The sequence below is a fragment of the Aedes albopictus genome, chromosome 2 (assembly GCF_035046485.1).
Source record: "Aedes albopictus strain Foshan chromosome 2, AalbF5, whole genome shotgun sequence".
NCBI classification, from domain to species: domain Eukaryota; kingdom Metazoa; phylum Arthropoda; class Insecta; order Diptera; family Culicidae; genus Aedes; species Aedes albopictus.
The window spans coordinates 134255506-134270916 of record NC_085137.1 but is presented as its reverse complement, the minus strand read 5'-3'; the positions used below and the strand labels follow the sequence as shown (position 1 = coordinate 134270916).

The window sequence follows — 15411 nt, the reverse complement described above, 5'->3', positions numbered from 1 at the left end:
CCTCTTAAGCAGCTAGAAAGTTCCATGTGGAACTTTATCTGAACTTCGTGGAACTTGAAAGTGCATTTTGTCATGGGAAGCGGAACTTTTGGTTACTTGGGAAGCTTTCAACATTGGCACTGCTATGCTGAAGGCTTTGTTATCTTCTGTCCGATTAGATACCCTTATGGGCTCAATAAAATAAAAAGACGCTGTCCATAATACTTATTTTTGGCCATCTTAGACCCACCGTTGATTAAAAGGTGGAACCAGCACTTCAATGAACACCAGGATGGTTTGGTGAATGTAGGCACAGGAGACAAAAGCAACAAAGGAAACGTGTAGCAGAGGATGGAAATGATCCAACTCCCACGATGAGGGAAGTTTAAATAGTATGCCATTTAAATGCTCAAATCCAACACAGCAGCTGGTGAGGATAATATCGCAGCTGATCAAGATGGGCCCAAAAAAGTTGACCACCTACATGCACTGATTGATATTCAGGGACTAGGAAACCACACAGCAATCGAAAGAAGTGGATGAAAGGAGTAGGTATCTGTCACAAGAAAGGCGACATAATGAGAGAACTTCAGAGCGATCACCATTTTGAATGCCGCCTGCAAAGTGTTATCCCAGATCAGCTTCCATCGTATGTCACCTGAAACGATTGAGTTCGCAAGAGATTATCAAACCGGCTTCATCAACGAACCAGACCGCTAAGCTTTGAAAACCCAAGAACGCAAACGGCTTTCCTGGAAAGCTGACCAGAATGATCAAAGCAACGATGAACGGTGTGCGTAACTATGGAATGATTTTGTGTGAACTATCCAGTTTATTCGGATCTCTCTAAGGACTTTGTTAAGGTGACAGTTTCTTCATGTCTACTCCTGAGCTGTCATGGTAACATCAGAGTTGGTTACTCAAGGTATCCAAATTTCAGCGCCCCTGGTACGCTCCCACGGAAATGAGTTCACTATTGCGCCTAAGTTAAGAATTATTCAGGGACAAAGCCTTCCATTATTTCACGATTATATTCTGTAATTATCGCGGAAGGGACATTCTTGCTGAATTTTTTCTTAAAATTTCTGGATGTTGAGTTTCGGGTTTGAGAACAGGAATAACTTGGGTAGACTTGAATAAGTAACGAAAGCTTAATTGATAAAACGACTATCTTGTAGGAGTTCTTGTTAGGGACCAAATTTTTCATAGTACCAAACAAACTGGTTACCTAGGGTCACTAGGTACTGTTACTAGGTGTGTATCGCAGTCGATTGCTACTACGACAACACGCCAGAAATTACTTTGGAGATTCTTTGAGGATTCATCAAACAATTTATGGAATGTTTACAGAAAGAAGATTGTCACAGGATGCCTTGAGACTTATTGGTGATTTTAGAAAGAATGAAAGTATCTCTTCAAAATGCATCCCTGTCCATTAGGCCGTCCCTTATTTTGCAAAAATTAGAAATGTTATAAGTTCGTTAGTGGAAAATGATCGTTGTAGCTTGAAAATAATCGTGGTAAAATTTGAAGTCCGTATCTCAAGGCAAAGTGGTCCCTCAAGGGGCTTAAAGTTGTCAAAAATGGTATGAGGCCAAAAAACATGAAATTTTTTTCGACTAAAAAAGTATGCTATTCTACTAAAACCGGTGATTTTAGGACCTTAAGGTGCTTAAAGTTGTCAAAAATGGTATGGGGCCAAAAAACATGAATTTTTTTCGACTAAAAAAGTATGCTATTCTACTAAAACCGGTGATTTTGGTATCCTAAAGACCCAAAAATGTGCTTAGAATTGCGGTATCTCTACTCGTTTTTGAGTTATTGAACAAAATAGGGTGGGTTTCCTTGGAATCTAAAAAAAATGGTCAAAAATGCTGATTTTTCGGTTGTTTTTTTTTTCAATAACTCGAAAACGAGTAGAGATATCGCAACTTTAAGCACATTTTTGGCAACTTTAAGCACTTTAAGGTCCTAAAATCACCGGTTTTAGAAGAATAGCATACTTTTTTAGTCGAAAAAAATTTCATGTTTTTTGGCCTCATACCATTTTTGACAACTTTAAGCCCCTTGAGGGACCACTTTGCCTTGAGATACGGACTTCAAATTTTACCACGATTATTTTCAAGCTACAACGATCATTTTCCACTAACGAACTTATAACATTTCTAATTTTTGCAAAATAAGGGACGGCCTAATGGACAGGGATGCATTTTGAAGAGATACTTTCATTCTTTCTAAAATCACCAATAAGTCTCAAGGCATCCTGTGACAATCTTCTTTCTGTAAACATTCCATAAATTGTTTGATGAATCCTCAAAGAATCTCCAAAGTAATTTCTGGCGTGTTGTCGTAGTAGCAATCGACTGCGATACACACCTAGTAACAGTACCTAGTGACCCTAGGTAACCAGTTTGTTTGGTACTATGAAAAATTTGGTCCCTAACAAGAACTCCTACAAGATAGTCGTTTTATCAATTAAGCTTTCGTTACTTATTCAAGTCTACCCAAGTTATTCCTGTTCTCAAACCCGAAACTCAACATCCAGAAATTTTAAGAAAAAATTCAGCAAGAATGTCCCTTCCGCGATAATTACAGAATATAATCGTGAAATAATGGAAGGCTTTGTCCCTGAATAATTCTTAACTTAGGCGCAATAGTGAACTCATTTCCGTGGGAGCGTACCAGGGGCGCTGAAATTTGGATACCTTGAGTAACCAACTCTGATGTTACCATGACAGCTCAGGAGCAGGCTTGGAAATCGTCAGCGTCAACACGGGTCGTCACGCGAATTTTACAGAAGTGCCTCTCTCAATGTCATCGAATTGGGAGCCAATGACCAAGAGAGGCTAACAATATTCGCTCATTTTCCGGTCATGACGGAGCGTGACATGGTTGTACACAGGGCAACTACTACAACATTTATGGATTTTGTCATTATTTAATTCCTTCAAAGCATAAATGTATATCCTCTCTATCTGTTAAATACAACGGCTATCCTAAATTTGCTTGGACTAGGTGAAAATTTTAATTTCAAAACTATATGAAAATTTCCGTCATGACGCTTGATCGTTGCAAAATGACATGACAAAGTACGTGAATGCTCGTTTTATCTTGTGACGATGAAAGGGCCTACTTGTTCATCGTCATGGGAAGCTCACGACCAATAACAGCGCTGCTCAGGAGTAGACATGAAGAAACTGTCACCTTAACAAAGTCCTTAGAGAGATCCGAATAAACTGGATAGTTCACACAAAATCATTCCATAGTTACGCACACCGTTCATCGTTGCTTTGATCATTCTGGTCAGCTTTCCAGGAAAGCCGTTTGCGTTCTTGGGTTTTCAAAGCTTAGCGGTCTGGTTCGTTGATGAAGCCGGTTTGATAATCTCTTGCGAACTCAATCGTTTCAGGTGACATACGATGGAAGCTGATCTGGGATAACACTTTGCAGGCGGCATTCAAAATGGTAATCGCTCTGAAGTTCTCTCATTATGTCGCCTTTCTTGTGACAGATACCTACTCCTTTCATCCACTTCTTTCGATTGCTGTGTGGTTTCCTAGTCCCTGAATATCAATCAGTGCATGTAGGTGGTCAACTTTTTTGGGCCCATCTTGATCAGCTGCGATATTATCCTCACCAGCTGCTGTGTTGGATTTGAGCATTTAAATGGCATACTATTTAAACTTCCCTCATCGTGGGAGTTGGATCATTTCCATCCTCTGCTACACGTTTCCTTTGTTGCTTTTGTCTCCTGTGCCTACATTCACCAAACCATCCTGGTGTTCATTGAAGTGCTGGTTCCACCTTTTAATCAACGGTGGGTCTAAGATGGCCAAAAATAAGTATTATGGACAGCGTCTTTTTATTTTATTGAGCCCATAAGGGTATCTAATCGGACAGAAGATAACAAAGCCTTCAGCATAGCAGTGCCAATGTTGAAAGCTTCCCAAGTAACCAAAAGTTCCGCTTCCCATGACAAAATGCACTTTCAAGTTCCACGAAGTTCAGATAAAGTTCCACATGGAACTTTCTGGCTGCTTAAGAGGCTAACAATGAGCCTTGCTGGAACTTCGGTCGCAAGTTCCGGCAAGGCTCATTGTTAACCTCTTAAGCAACCAGAAAGTTCCATTCGGAACTTTATCTGAACTTCGCGGAACTTTAAAGCTGCTTAAGATGCTACTCGGAACTTTGTCGGAACTTTCAAGTTCATAGAAGTTCAGTTCAGTAGCATTGTGTTTTAATGAAGATAAAATTTATTTCTTTTACAGAAAACAATTATTTAAGCATACACGAATAAAAGAAAAATATGAATGTATCAAATCAATGAATATTAGGCATGAGCAAAAAAAAAATAGCTGCCTATCGGATTCGAACCGATAGTCGCTGTGTGAGAACCCTACGCTCTACCACTGTACTACAGTTGCGATTGATTGAACAGCAGATAAAGACTGACTTGAATCGATTTTCTGTCGGCAGCAAGTTTTGCACATTTGTACAGTAGTGAAGTTAGCTTGACTTTGACAAGTGTCTTCAGCAGCGCAGCGATAAGACGGCAGGCTATCATGCAGGAGGATCCAGTTCAAATCTACATAGCAGCGACATATGTGAAAATATAATTATCAGAAGCAATTTCCAGACATGAATCACAAATCTACCAACAGAGTTGTGATTCTGAAAAACACATTTTTGTTTCTGCATGATTTTTGTCAAAGTTCTGTCAGAAGCTGCTTAGAAGGCTATCCAGCGTGCTTATGTGAACTTTCAAGTTCCAAAATTACTTAAAAATGAAGCTGCTTAGAAGGCTAATGAGCAACCTCGAACAAGCTGCTTAGCTTATAAAGTACCCTTTTATCTGAACTTTTGGTTACTTGGGTTGGTTCCCTTGATCCTTCCCAAGACCAATTTTGCCCCCGTTTGTCTGTTTTGACAGACTCGTGGAAGTAAGACGCTCGAACTTGTGATGATCAGAGTCAGCCTGGCTCTCCGCGATACTAACTAATGGCCTACAATGAAACATTACTGTACCTAGTTTCGCGCGGAGACGATCCCATCAAGAAAAATACTAAAGTTCGCGATCGTGTCGGATAGAAACAAAAACTATAAGTTGCGGCCGGCGATCGAACGAAGCCCAATCTGCTGCTGATGGGGAATAGGCCCTTTATTGTATTTCAAGGCACAGCGACGACGCCGACGATGCGACGTAGGGTCAAGTGGGGTAAAATGCCATTTTTCAAACTTTCATCGTTTTCAATGATAATTAGCCTCATTTTTTAGGCTTTCCAAGTGGTAACAGCAACTAGACAATATTTGCTCGATACTTCAGCAAAACTATTCACTAAACTATTGCATTTTCATTGATTTTTAGCGATTTTAAAAACTGATTTGTAAAATGGAAGTGGTGCAAAACGACCATCTGCCATGGAGTAAGATGCCACTTCATGAAAACATTCAAAAATTACGTCCATAAGTTTTCGGGCATTTACGACTCCTTTTCCTCCCTCTGTCCAGCTTTTGTCGTAAACTCAATAAATGGAGTGTTACCCCCCTCCCCGCAAAACGAAATCAAAAGATTTTTGGTGGGTTTAGTGGCCTAGCTTCTAGAATAATGTTCGATGCAAACATATCTTGACACCATTCACCTATAGTAATGATCAAGTCCAATACAGGAATGATTTCATGAGTTGGGCCATTTTACCCCATCTTGGCATTTTGGGTTCTGTTCCCCTACCAAATCCTAGGCAGGCCAGTCAGACAGGCGCGCAGGCGCGATCGTGACGTGAGCCTGCTCCAGGGTAATTACCATCGAAAGGAAAATAACCCTGAAGGGAAACGTCTTCTTTTTCTCCCCATCCATAGTCAGTCAGTGGGGAGGGAGAACCACTCTTGAAAACAAGAGCGATGCAACAGTCATTGATTGGGTGGTTGTTGGAGGGGGGTGGTGGTACGGATATGGAATCACGAATATCTGGCGCGCAGATTCGACCGGACGCGACGACGACTGAGGAAATGATGCACGAAGTGCGCGCAGAGTTTCCTCCCTAGCATAAACTGCTCCACAACTACGGCGCGGTGCGACAGGGCCCCAGCCAGCCAGCAGCGCAAGAGTGCGCAAATAAACAAAGAATCTAGTTTATGTTGGCGGCAATTGAATAAGAAAATAAATATATAATTTTATTTTATCGAGTGAAATGTAAATAATTCGATTAGACTTTCGAATGGGAATTGCGAGGAGCAGCAGCAAACGGACCCTCTGTTGGGCTTTGCTGTTTGCATGAGTTGTTAACCTCATTCTTGGTTGAACAGAAAAAAGTTGAACCTTGTCGGCTAGATGGTTCGATTGACCTTTTCGAAACGGTGGACCAATGGTGTCGTATTATTTTCTTGTTACTTATTATAGAAAAATATGTGAAATATTGTTCAAACATTTTAGCGGAGATCTTTCATAAATTATGTCTTTCAAATGTTCGTTGGCGGAGGAAGTTTTCAGTTAACATGCGTGGAAGTGTTCATAGAAGATAAGGCTGAGAACCAGGGTTTTGTCAAAGTTTGGACGTTACCTCAACTAGAAGAATGTATCTTGTTCATTAGAAACTTTCTCAAGTTTTGTTGGAAATGTAATGTCCATTTAGAATTGTTCAAAACTGAAAACAGAACAAAGATCAGCAAATAACTTCCATTTTGATGTGACCATAACGCTAGGGCGGGAACAACAAAACCATGATTCATTTACGATAACAATTATTGCAATAGCAATAATCAGGAATTGGGAACAAGCTCTAACTGTTCAATGGAGCATCGAGGAAGAAACGTAGACTGTGAAACCATTCTTGATAAGGTTTTCATCTATACTTCAACATTGGTTTGTATATATCAGTCAAGTATCTGTTTATGATATGGAGTCACTCAGAAAGAAGCATGGCAAGAGATATCCAACCTTTTTTATTACATCAGCAAACAAACTGTTATTCGTTGACATTGATGTAATGCAACAAAAGCCTGAGTGTCTCTAGATTTTTAGTAATCGGCCATTTCTTCACTATCTTATCTACTTTTCCAAAAAATCGCAATCTTGGCTTCAACGCTGCTTAAAACCATGATTATCGAATCCATATAAGTCAGTTGGAGCATTCAGCTCCCCTGTAGCACAAGTAATCCCAAGTGTTATTTTGAACACAACCCACAAGTTTAATGGTTTCTATAAATATGTTATCATTCCTATTAATAGCGATTTGCAGCTCGCTAGTTTTTGCCAGGTACAAATAAAATTTTAACTGCTTTGCAGATTCCCAAATGCAAGTGCCGTTCCCACGCTTTCAAATGGCAATCTCGGATTCACCGTGTTCAGTGATAGTGTCTATCTGACTGGAGTTTACAATGGACGAGGATCGCAAAGCCAACGTGCCCGTATCCCAAACTATGCCAACATTCAACTGGAAGTATGCAGCTATCCGGAAACTAATCCACCATACTGTTCCTATCAGTTGGACATAAAATTTGGTCGATTCCGCACGGTGTACGATGATCCGAATAGACTTTTTCGCTTCACCCATAGTGTTTACCCACATCGTTACCTCAATCACGTTGTTGTAAATAATATCCGAGTGCAACGGCTGAACGGTCTCGGTACACTGTATGCAAATATTAGACGGATTGAGGGACTGCCGTCGGCTGATTTTTCCTTTGATCCTGTCCAGTATGTGCAAATTCGTAATCAGACATTCATGTATCGATGTGGTCTTACTAATGAAGTTGAAGATCCGACGGTTGACCCTAAAGGAAAAACAGTGTGCATATACTACAGTGAAATACCGACAACTCTTGTGGTATTGGAAGATCGCACCGCTGAAGACTTCAGTTTCTATACCGTGTTTGCGCGGAGTAAAACAAATGCTGAAGACGAACTTGAACTGTTAGGGGCTGTCCATAAACCACGTGGTCATAAGGGGGGGGGGGGGTTCGGCCAATGACCATTTTGTATGGACGAATAAAAAATTTTGTATGGACTAATGACCACGCGGGGGGGGTTGAGAAGTCCCAAAAAAATGACCACGTGGTTTATGGACAGCCCCTTAACGTTGAGCACTGCATCGAACATAGATCGTATACAGGAAAACTATATGAATGAACTGTGGAATCAGTATGGCATTACTGTTGACGGGAACGATGAACTAGACCAAGCGATCAAGACCAGTGCTTTTCATCTGTTGAGCAATGTTAAGACGATGTACACTCCTAATTTTGTACAACCATTTGGGATATCGCCATCCGGTATCGGACGAAATGATTTCCAAGGACACGTCATGTGGGATTACGATATGTGGATGTTCCCAATAGTGCTGGTGATAAATCCTATTGTTGCCCAAGATATGTTGACTTATCGGACGAGAGTAATGCGAAGTGCGGTCGAACGCAATGCCGCGTTGAATAACATTAAGGGATGGCAATACCCCTGGGCTTCTGCTTACACTGGTAAGGAGGTTACATCAAATCCAGGAGCAGCAGAACTACAACTTCATGTTACAGCAGACATTGCCTTTTCTATAAGACTATTTATGCACGCTACGAACAATATGCCCTGGATGAGAACAGAGGGATGTGACTTGGCTTACAATACTGCTCGATTTTGGAAAAACCGAGCAATATATAACTCCGCTACGGATAAGTACGATATTCGCGATGTTACTGGGCCAGATACTATGAACACAAACGTCACCAACAACGTATTCACCAACGTTGTTGCTGCTAACAACCTGTTTCTCGGTGAATACGCTGGATGCATATGCAAATCTCTTTTGGGTATCAAAGACGAAGATTTGGATGAAATGGTTCGTACTGCAAGAAGCTTACATTTGATGTACGATTCAGATAACGACTTCAATCCTGAATTCGAGGGATACACTGTAGGACAGCCAATCGGTGAAGCTGATGCCGTACTGCTAGCGTACCCTCTCGATCTTCTAATGGAGAGGTAAGTCTTCATTCGGTAACTCGCATAATCAACCGTCAACTGCTTATTAACTTCCATTCCCAACAGCTCGACGAAGAGAAATAATCTGAACACCTATGGTCCCGTCACTGCGGCAAGTAGTTCAGCAATGACCTGGTCGATGCACACCATCGGATGGCTCGAGCTGGATGAACCGAGCTTAGCCGAGGAAAATCTTCGTCGAAGCTATAAACCACATCTTCGTCCGCCGTTCAACGTCTGGAATCAAGGTTCCACCGATTTTCCCGGAGCGTCAAATTACGTTTCCGGCGCCGCCAGCTTTTTGCACGCGATGATAAACGGCTACGGTGGAATCCGACTGCGGAATGATGAAATGGTTATCAACAAACCACGGTTACCACCTGGAACAACGCGCCTACTCATTCCGGAAATCAACTTCAACCGGTTCAGGTTTTCGCTGGAGATATATCAAAATGGAACATTTACGATCATGCAAAAAGCAACATCCACTGCACCTAGCATACTCTTAACCATCGATGGTCTAATGAGCAGAGCTTGTGGCATCAATACAGCCTGCACCTGTAAGCAGCTTACCGGAGGAATTTTTGAAATACCGGAATCCATTGCCTTTTTTTCTATCTTCAGTTCATGGAATTTCCACGGCTTACCTGGCCTTTACCGAATCCGATACAAGATGTACACTGAATCCGACTAAGATGAACATGAAACTTGCCGACCAAAACCGCGGAGTGATAGCTAGACTGAGCCCAATGATTCTCATTACGGTTGTGATTACATCGATATTGAATAAATTATTATAGTTGTTTTTTTTTTGTGAAGTCGACGGGCATCACTTGCTTTGGTATCTATATTCTCCATCATTGCTGATCTGCATTCATATTTTTGTAAACAAGTCAGAATCAAAAGCTCCCGTAGCGTATATATTTTCATCCACTCGTTTGCAGAGCATCCACTGCACAATTATTACTTCCTCAACGTGACAATTTCCAACACAGTTGGTACCGAACACTCCGTACACACGAAGTATATCTCCGTATGTTAGCTAACGAGTAACTTCTTCCATGTTATACTCAGAAAAATGACCTCTATAGAAAACTAGCAACATTTAATTTACTAAACAACCCAATTGAGAAGAACCCTATCGTTTCGCACGTCGTTTCTGAAGGAAAAATTGGTGCCTGGAATGAAGTTATAAAATAGACAGCAGTCAGTCAACATGTCACTTGAGTATTTTTGAAGACACGAGAAAGGTACTATCAGCGCTGGGTGGATTAATTTCGTTTTGCCTTTCTCGTACACTAAGTGTACTGGAAAGGCTATATGTTCACTCCAAAAACGACTTTTTGATAGAAAGCTCGGAGGGTCGAATCACATATACCAATCGACTCAGCTCGACGAATTGAGGTGATGTCTGTGTGTGTGTATGTGTGTGTGTGTGTATGTGTGTATGTGTGTGCGTATGTGTGTGTGTGGACAAAAAAACTCACATTTTTGGCAGTAAACCTCAACCGATTTTAATGATCGACGGTTCATTCGACGCGGAATCTGGTCCCATTGTTTCCTATTGAAAATGGTTCGGATCGGTCCAGCCGTTCCGGAGATATGGCCATTTAGGTGTTCCGGAACGGTACCCCAGGAAGGGCCCAGATATGAAAACGCTACAAACCCATCCATGCGACACATCAAACTATGGCATTTTCGATAACTTGATGAACAGTAAGCAGAAAAATAGTCTAGGCCATATCTGAACCGGTAGTGTCCCGGAACCGGTTCCGGGTGTCTAGCCGGAAGTGGCCAAACATAAAAGTGGACTAAACCCATGCATGCGACATATCAAACTGCGGCTTTTTCGATAACCTGATGAACAGTAAACAGGAAAACATTCTCAGACCATATTGGAACCGTTAGTGTTCCGGAACCGGTTGCAGATGTCCCGCCGGAGGTGGCCAAGAATAAAAGTTAACCAAACCCATGCATGCGACATATCAAATAGTGACTTTTTTGATATCCTGATGAACAGTAAGAAGGAAAATATTCTCATACCATATCTGAACTGGTTGTGTTTCGGAACCGGTTCCAGGTGTCCGCCGGAAGCGGCCAAATATAAAATTAAATCAAAATAATGCATGCGACATATCAAACCGCGGCTTTTCAGATAATCTGTTGAACAGTGAACAGGAAAGCATTTTAAAACCATATCGGAACCGGTAGTGCTCCGGAATCGGTTCCAGATGTCCCTTCGGAAGTGGCCAAGTATAAAAATTAACCAAACCCATGCATGCGACATATCAAATAGTGGCATTTTTGTTATTTTGATGAACAGAAGCAGGAAAATATTCTCAAAACATATCTGAACCGGTAGTGTCCGGAACCGGTTCTGGATGCCCCGCTTGACATGGAACTTTGGGAGATGGCTCAGCAGTCTTGGAGGAAATTGAAAACTAGTTGTTTCAATCTTTCCCGAACCCTTGAAAAAGATCCCAAACGGATCGAAACGTCGGGAAAGATTTAAACAACTAGTTTTCAATTTCCTCCAAGACTGCTAAGCCATCTCCCAAAGTTCTATATCAAAACAGTCGAAACCCGATAAGCAGAAAACCGCTTGACATGGCCAAATATAAAAGTGAACCTAACCCATGCATGCAACATATCAAATCGCGGATTTTTAGGAATCTCGATTTGTCAAAAAATAAAAAGTTTCCGGCCATATTTGGGACAACCGATAGTGCTCCGCTACCGATTGCCGGAATCCGGAACCAGTTTCGAGTGTCTCGCGAAATGCGCAAATGAACCACACCCATGCATGCAGTATATCAATTCACGACTTTTTAGGAAAACTGACTAACAATTTGCATGAAACTAGTCTTTGACCACATCAGGGACAATCGGTAAGTGGTAAAATGTGAACCGAAAGCGGTAAAATGTGAAATTAAATCAAACCCATGCGTGTGGTACCATAAAACCACGCTAATTCGACAATGATTGTTGTCAAATCACCTAGGTAAAATTTTAATTCGATAAACTAACTATATTTTAGCTTTTGGTTAGATTGTAGGATTTGTTGATTGACCGGCCGCAGTTGCTACTCCAGCATCGCCAGATCAACTACACTCATACAAGGAACCTTGGGAGATAGCTGCTTGGGACTAACAGGCATCTTCAGTGTGTGAGCGTTGGTGGTCTTGTATTTTTAGGCCACAATGGCGCCTGCTGCGTCAGGTTGCAGGTCAATGGGGAAGGTGAGGGAAGTGATGATTGCAATCGCTTGCCCACATCAGGCCGTTGAATCCTCTGCGCCTGCACAAGGTCATGCGGATGTTGGTGTGTTGGTGGGAACAGTGCTGCAATTTTTCGACAGGCCTTTATGATAGCGATATTTTGCTTTTTTCATTTTCTCCGTTTTGGTTTTCCTGTCAAAGTTACTTTCCGATCAGCAACACGGGAGCGAAATGAAATAGGTACTCACACTCGCACGCAGCGTGCTGAAAGCGAGAGCTGACAGGCCTAAATTTCCATTCAATTTTCTGTAGTTGAGTGTTTTCACCCGTGCTAACGTATAGGGCACTCACTCTCACAAGCCACCGCTTGAGACGAATGGCCTTTCAGCATGAGTAGTGTGTGGATGATTGGGAATTGATCGTGTTGGGTCGCTCACGAATGGAGCTCTCGGACTCTGTCAGTTCTCACATCGAGGAACTGAAAACGACCGCCGCAGTCATTCATTTTCGGCTGAAAAACAGGCACTGAGACAGATATTTTGCAGGACTGGGTGGGAAATGTTTATTTTTGGCACATGGATCATGCATTTGTGCAAGGATGCCAGGCGTAAAGCGATAGCTGAAGATTACTGTGAAGCGGCACAGTCCGCTTGGTTGCATAACTTGTAGGCGTTATATGATAGATTGACACTGTGCTGTGATGAAAGTTGGAAGGAAGGGAAACGGCTTTTTTTCAATCCGTTTCTGGTTCTAGCGATCGCTACGAACATAAGAATATACATGAGATGTATATGTAGGAGAGAGAGAGTGAGAGAGACAGTAGATAGAGAGATACGAAGTAGGAGGAAAGGGACGAGCCAGAGATTGAACCCAGGACCTTCTGCATATGAATCAGAAGCGGTAGCCACAAGACCACCAAACTCGTCAATTTGACGTAATTCTAACATTATGCTGGAATAACGTCAAATAAACTTCTATACAATTAAAACTTGCGCTGTCGTAACTTTTATATAACATATGTGTTGCTTGAGTTACTACCTATCATTCTTGTTTTCAACGGTCAATAAAATATAGCCTAAAATGCGCAGAAAAAACTTTGTCGAAGACCGCAAAGTGATCTGTGATTGTGTAAAAAGTTATATCTTAGCTTGTTAGTATCGTCTTGATATTGATCAGCCTCCAGTGTTGGTAAAGGTGCTCAAGCAGTCAACTGAGAAGTCTGATATTACTCAGCTCGCTTATACGTTAAACATAACGCCGGACTATGTGCCATCAATAAGTTTTAAGTCAATTCAATGAAGGCTTTGGTAAAATGCTAGCTTTTCTTAAAAAAATATCAGGATTCAGGAACACTTTGACTTACGTCGACGGAAAGATCGTGAGAACATATTCGACGAGAAAGGCACTATCACCACTAGGTGGATTAATTTGGGTTTTTTCATCTATTTTTATTTGTGGATTTCTACTTAACCCTCCTTTGGCATTAGGGTCATTTTTGACCCAAACCATACACTACGTCAGCGAGCTGCTGCCAATGTAATGCAAAAGGAAGGTTAAGGTGAAAGTTCCTACCTCATGCTTCCACGGGTCAAACGATGACAAAGACCGCCAGCTACGAGTTGTGGGCTTAGCTGGTAGAGCAGCCTGGCCACTGTTGTCCTTCTGACTTCAACTAGATTGAGGCTGTGCGATCCGCGCGTCTGTTTACTAAGGAGGTGCGGTTCAAACAGCGTCTGTTCTGGCATCCAGCGGCTGAATAAGAAACGCTGCACCACGCCCAGCTAGATCCAAGGTGGTAGCCCCATCGGCGTGGTCGTCCTAGTGTTGGTTGGGACGTTAAACAGAACTGGTACGATGGTCCTCCGGCGAGACAGGAGTGTTGGCGTAGGCCCAATAAGCCACCCGTAAAAATCCCCATTGCAAATAACATAGGAGAAAATACGACTCGATACAATCGGCAAAGACCCACGCGACGAAATAAGGACTACGATTGGAGACTTGGAACATGGAATTGCAAATCACTAGGTTTCGCAGGATGTGACAGGATAATCTACGACGAACTACATCACCGCAACTTCGACATCGTGTCGTTGCAAGAACTTTGTTGAACTGGACAGATTGTGGAAAAGCGGGCATCGAGCGGCCACCTTCTACCAAAGCTGTGGCACCACCAATGAACTGGGAACAGGATTTATAGTGTTGGGCAAGATGTGACAACGTGTGATCGGGTGGCAGCCGATTAACGCAAGAATGTGCATGTTGAGAGTTAAGGGCCGTTTCTTCGTTGATGATGCTGTACATCAACGTCCACTGCCCACACGAAGGGAGACCCGATGACGAGAAAGAAGCGTTCTACGCGCAATTAGATCAAACATACGATGGTTGCTCGCCGCGTGACGTGAAAATCGTTGTCGGCGACATGAACGCGCAGGTAGGAAGGAAGGAAATGTACAGACCGGTGATCGGGCGAAACAGCCTGCACGCCGTATCGAATGATAACGGCCAGTGATGCGTAAACTTCGCAGCCTCCCGTGGTATGGTAGTCCGAAGCACCTTCTTCCCCCGCAAAGATATCCACAAAGCCACCTGGAGATCACCCGACCATCAAACAGAAAACCAAATCGACCACGTTCAAATCGACGGTAAATTCTTCTCGGGTATAACCATTGTCCGCACATACCGCAGTGCGAATATAGATTCGGATCACTACTTAGTCGCTGTATGCATGCGCTCAAAACTTCGACAGTTATCACCACGCGTCGAAGTCGAACGCCGCGACTCAACATCGAGCAGCTCAAGACTACGCGCAGCAGTTAGCAGTGGCTCTACCAACGGAAGAGCAGCTTGGCGCAGCTACCCTTGAAGATGGCTGGAGGAAGGGACATCCGATCCGCCATAGGTACAGCACTAGGCTTTGCGACTCCGAAACGACTGGTACGACGACGAATGTGAACAGTTGAAAAACGAGAAGAATGCAGCATGGGAGGGACCCGAGCAGAAGGGTATACCTTACAAATACCATGCAAAGGGCAACATGTGGTCTAATACCTAAAATTGATATTGCTGCGTTATTCTACGAAATGTTATGAGAACATCACAATAACAGTTGAAGGTATTTGAGCAGAGTTTGGTATTGATGTAGTATTTGTTGGTTTAGCAGTGAAAATAACCGAAGAACAAGATTTGCTATTACATCATGAAGTCATCAAACAAATGAAAAATTTAATAACAAGAAATGTTATTAGT

The 15411-nt window shown here is 42.4% G+C and overlaps 1 protein-coding gene across 1 annotated transcript; it reads left to right on the top strand.

Annotated features, from left to right (window-relative positions):
- Positions 1-7018: 7018 nt before the first annotated feature.
- LOC115254932 (protein-glucosylgalactosylhydroxylysine glucosidase-like) lies at positions 7019-9749 on the top strand. The gene is given in 5 exon segments (XM_062855070.1): positions 7019-7254; positions 7257-7888; positions 8045-8947; positions 9014-9507; positions 9572-9749. Coding segments are annotated over 5 exon segments (2292 nt in total). The 5' UTR covers positions 7019-7167; the 3' UTR covers positions 9748-9749.
- The last annotated feature ends 5662 nt before the right edge of the window (positions 9750-15411 follow it).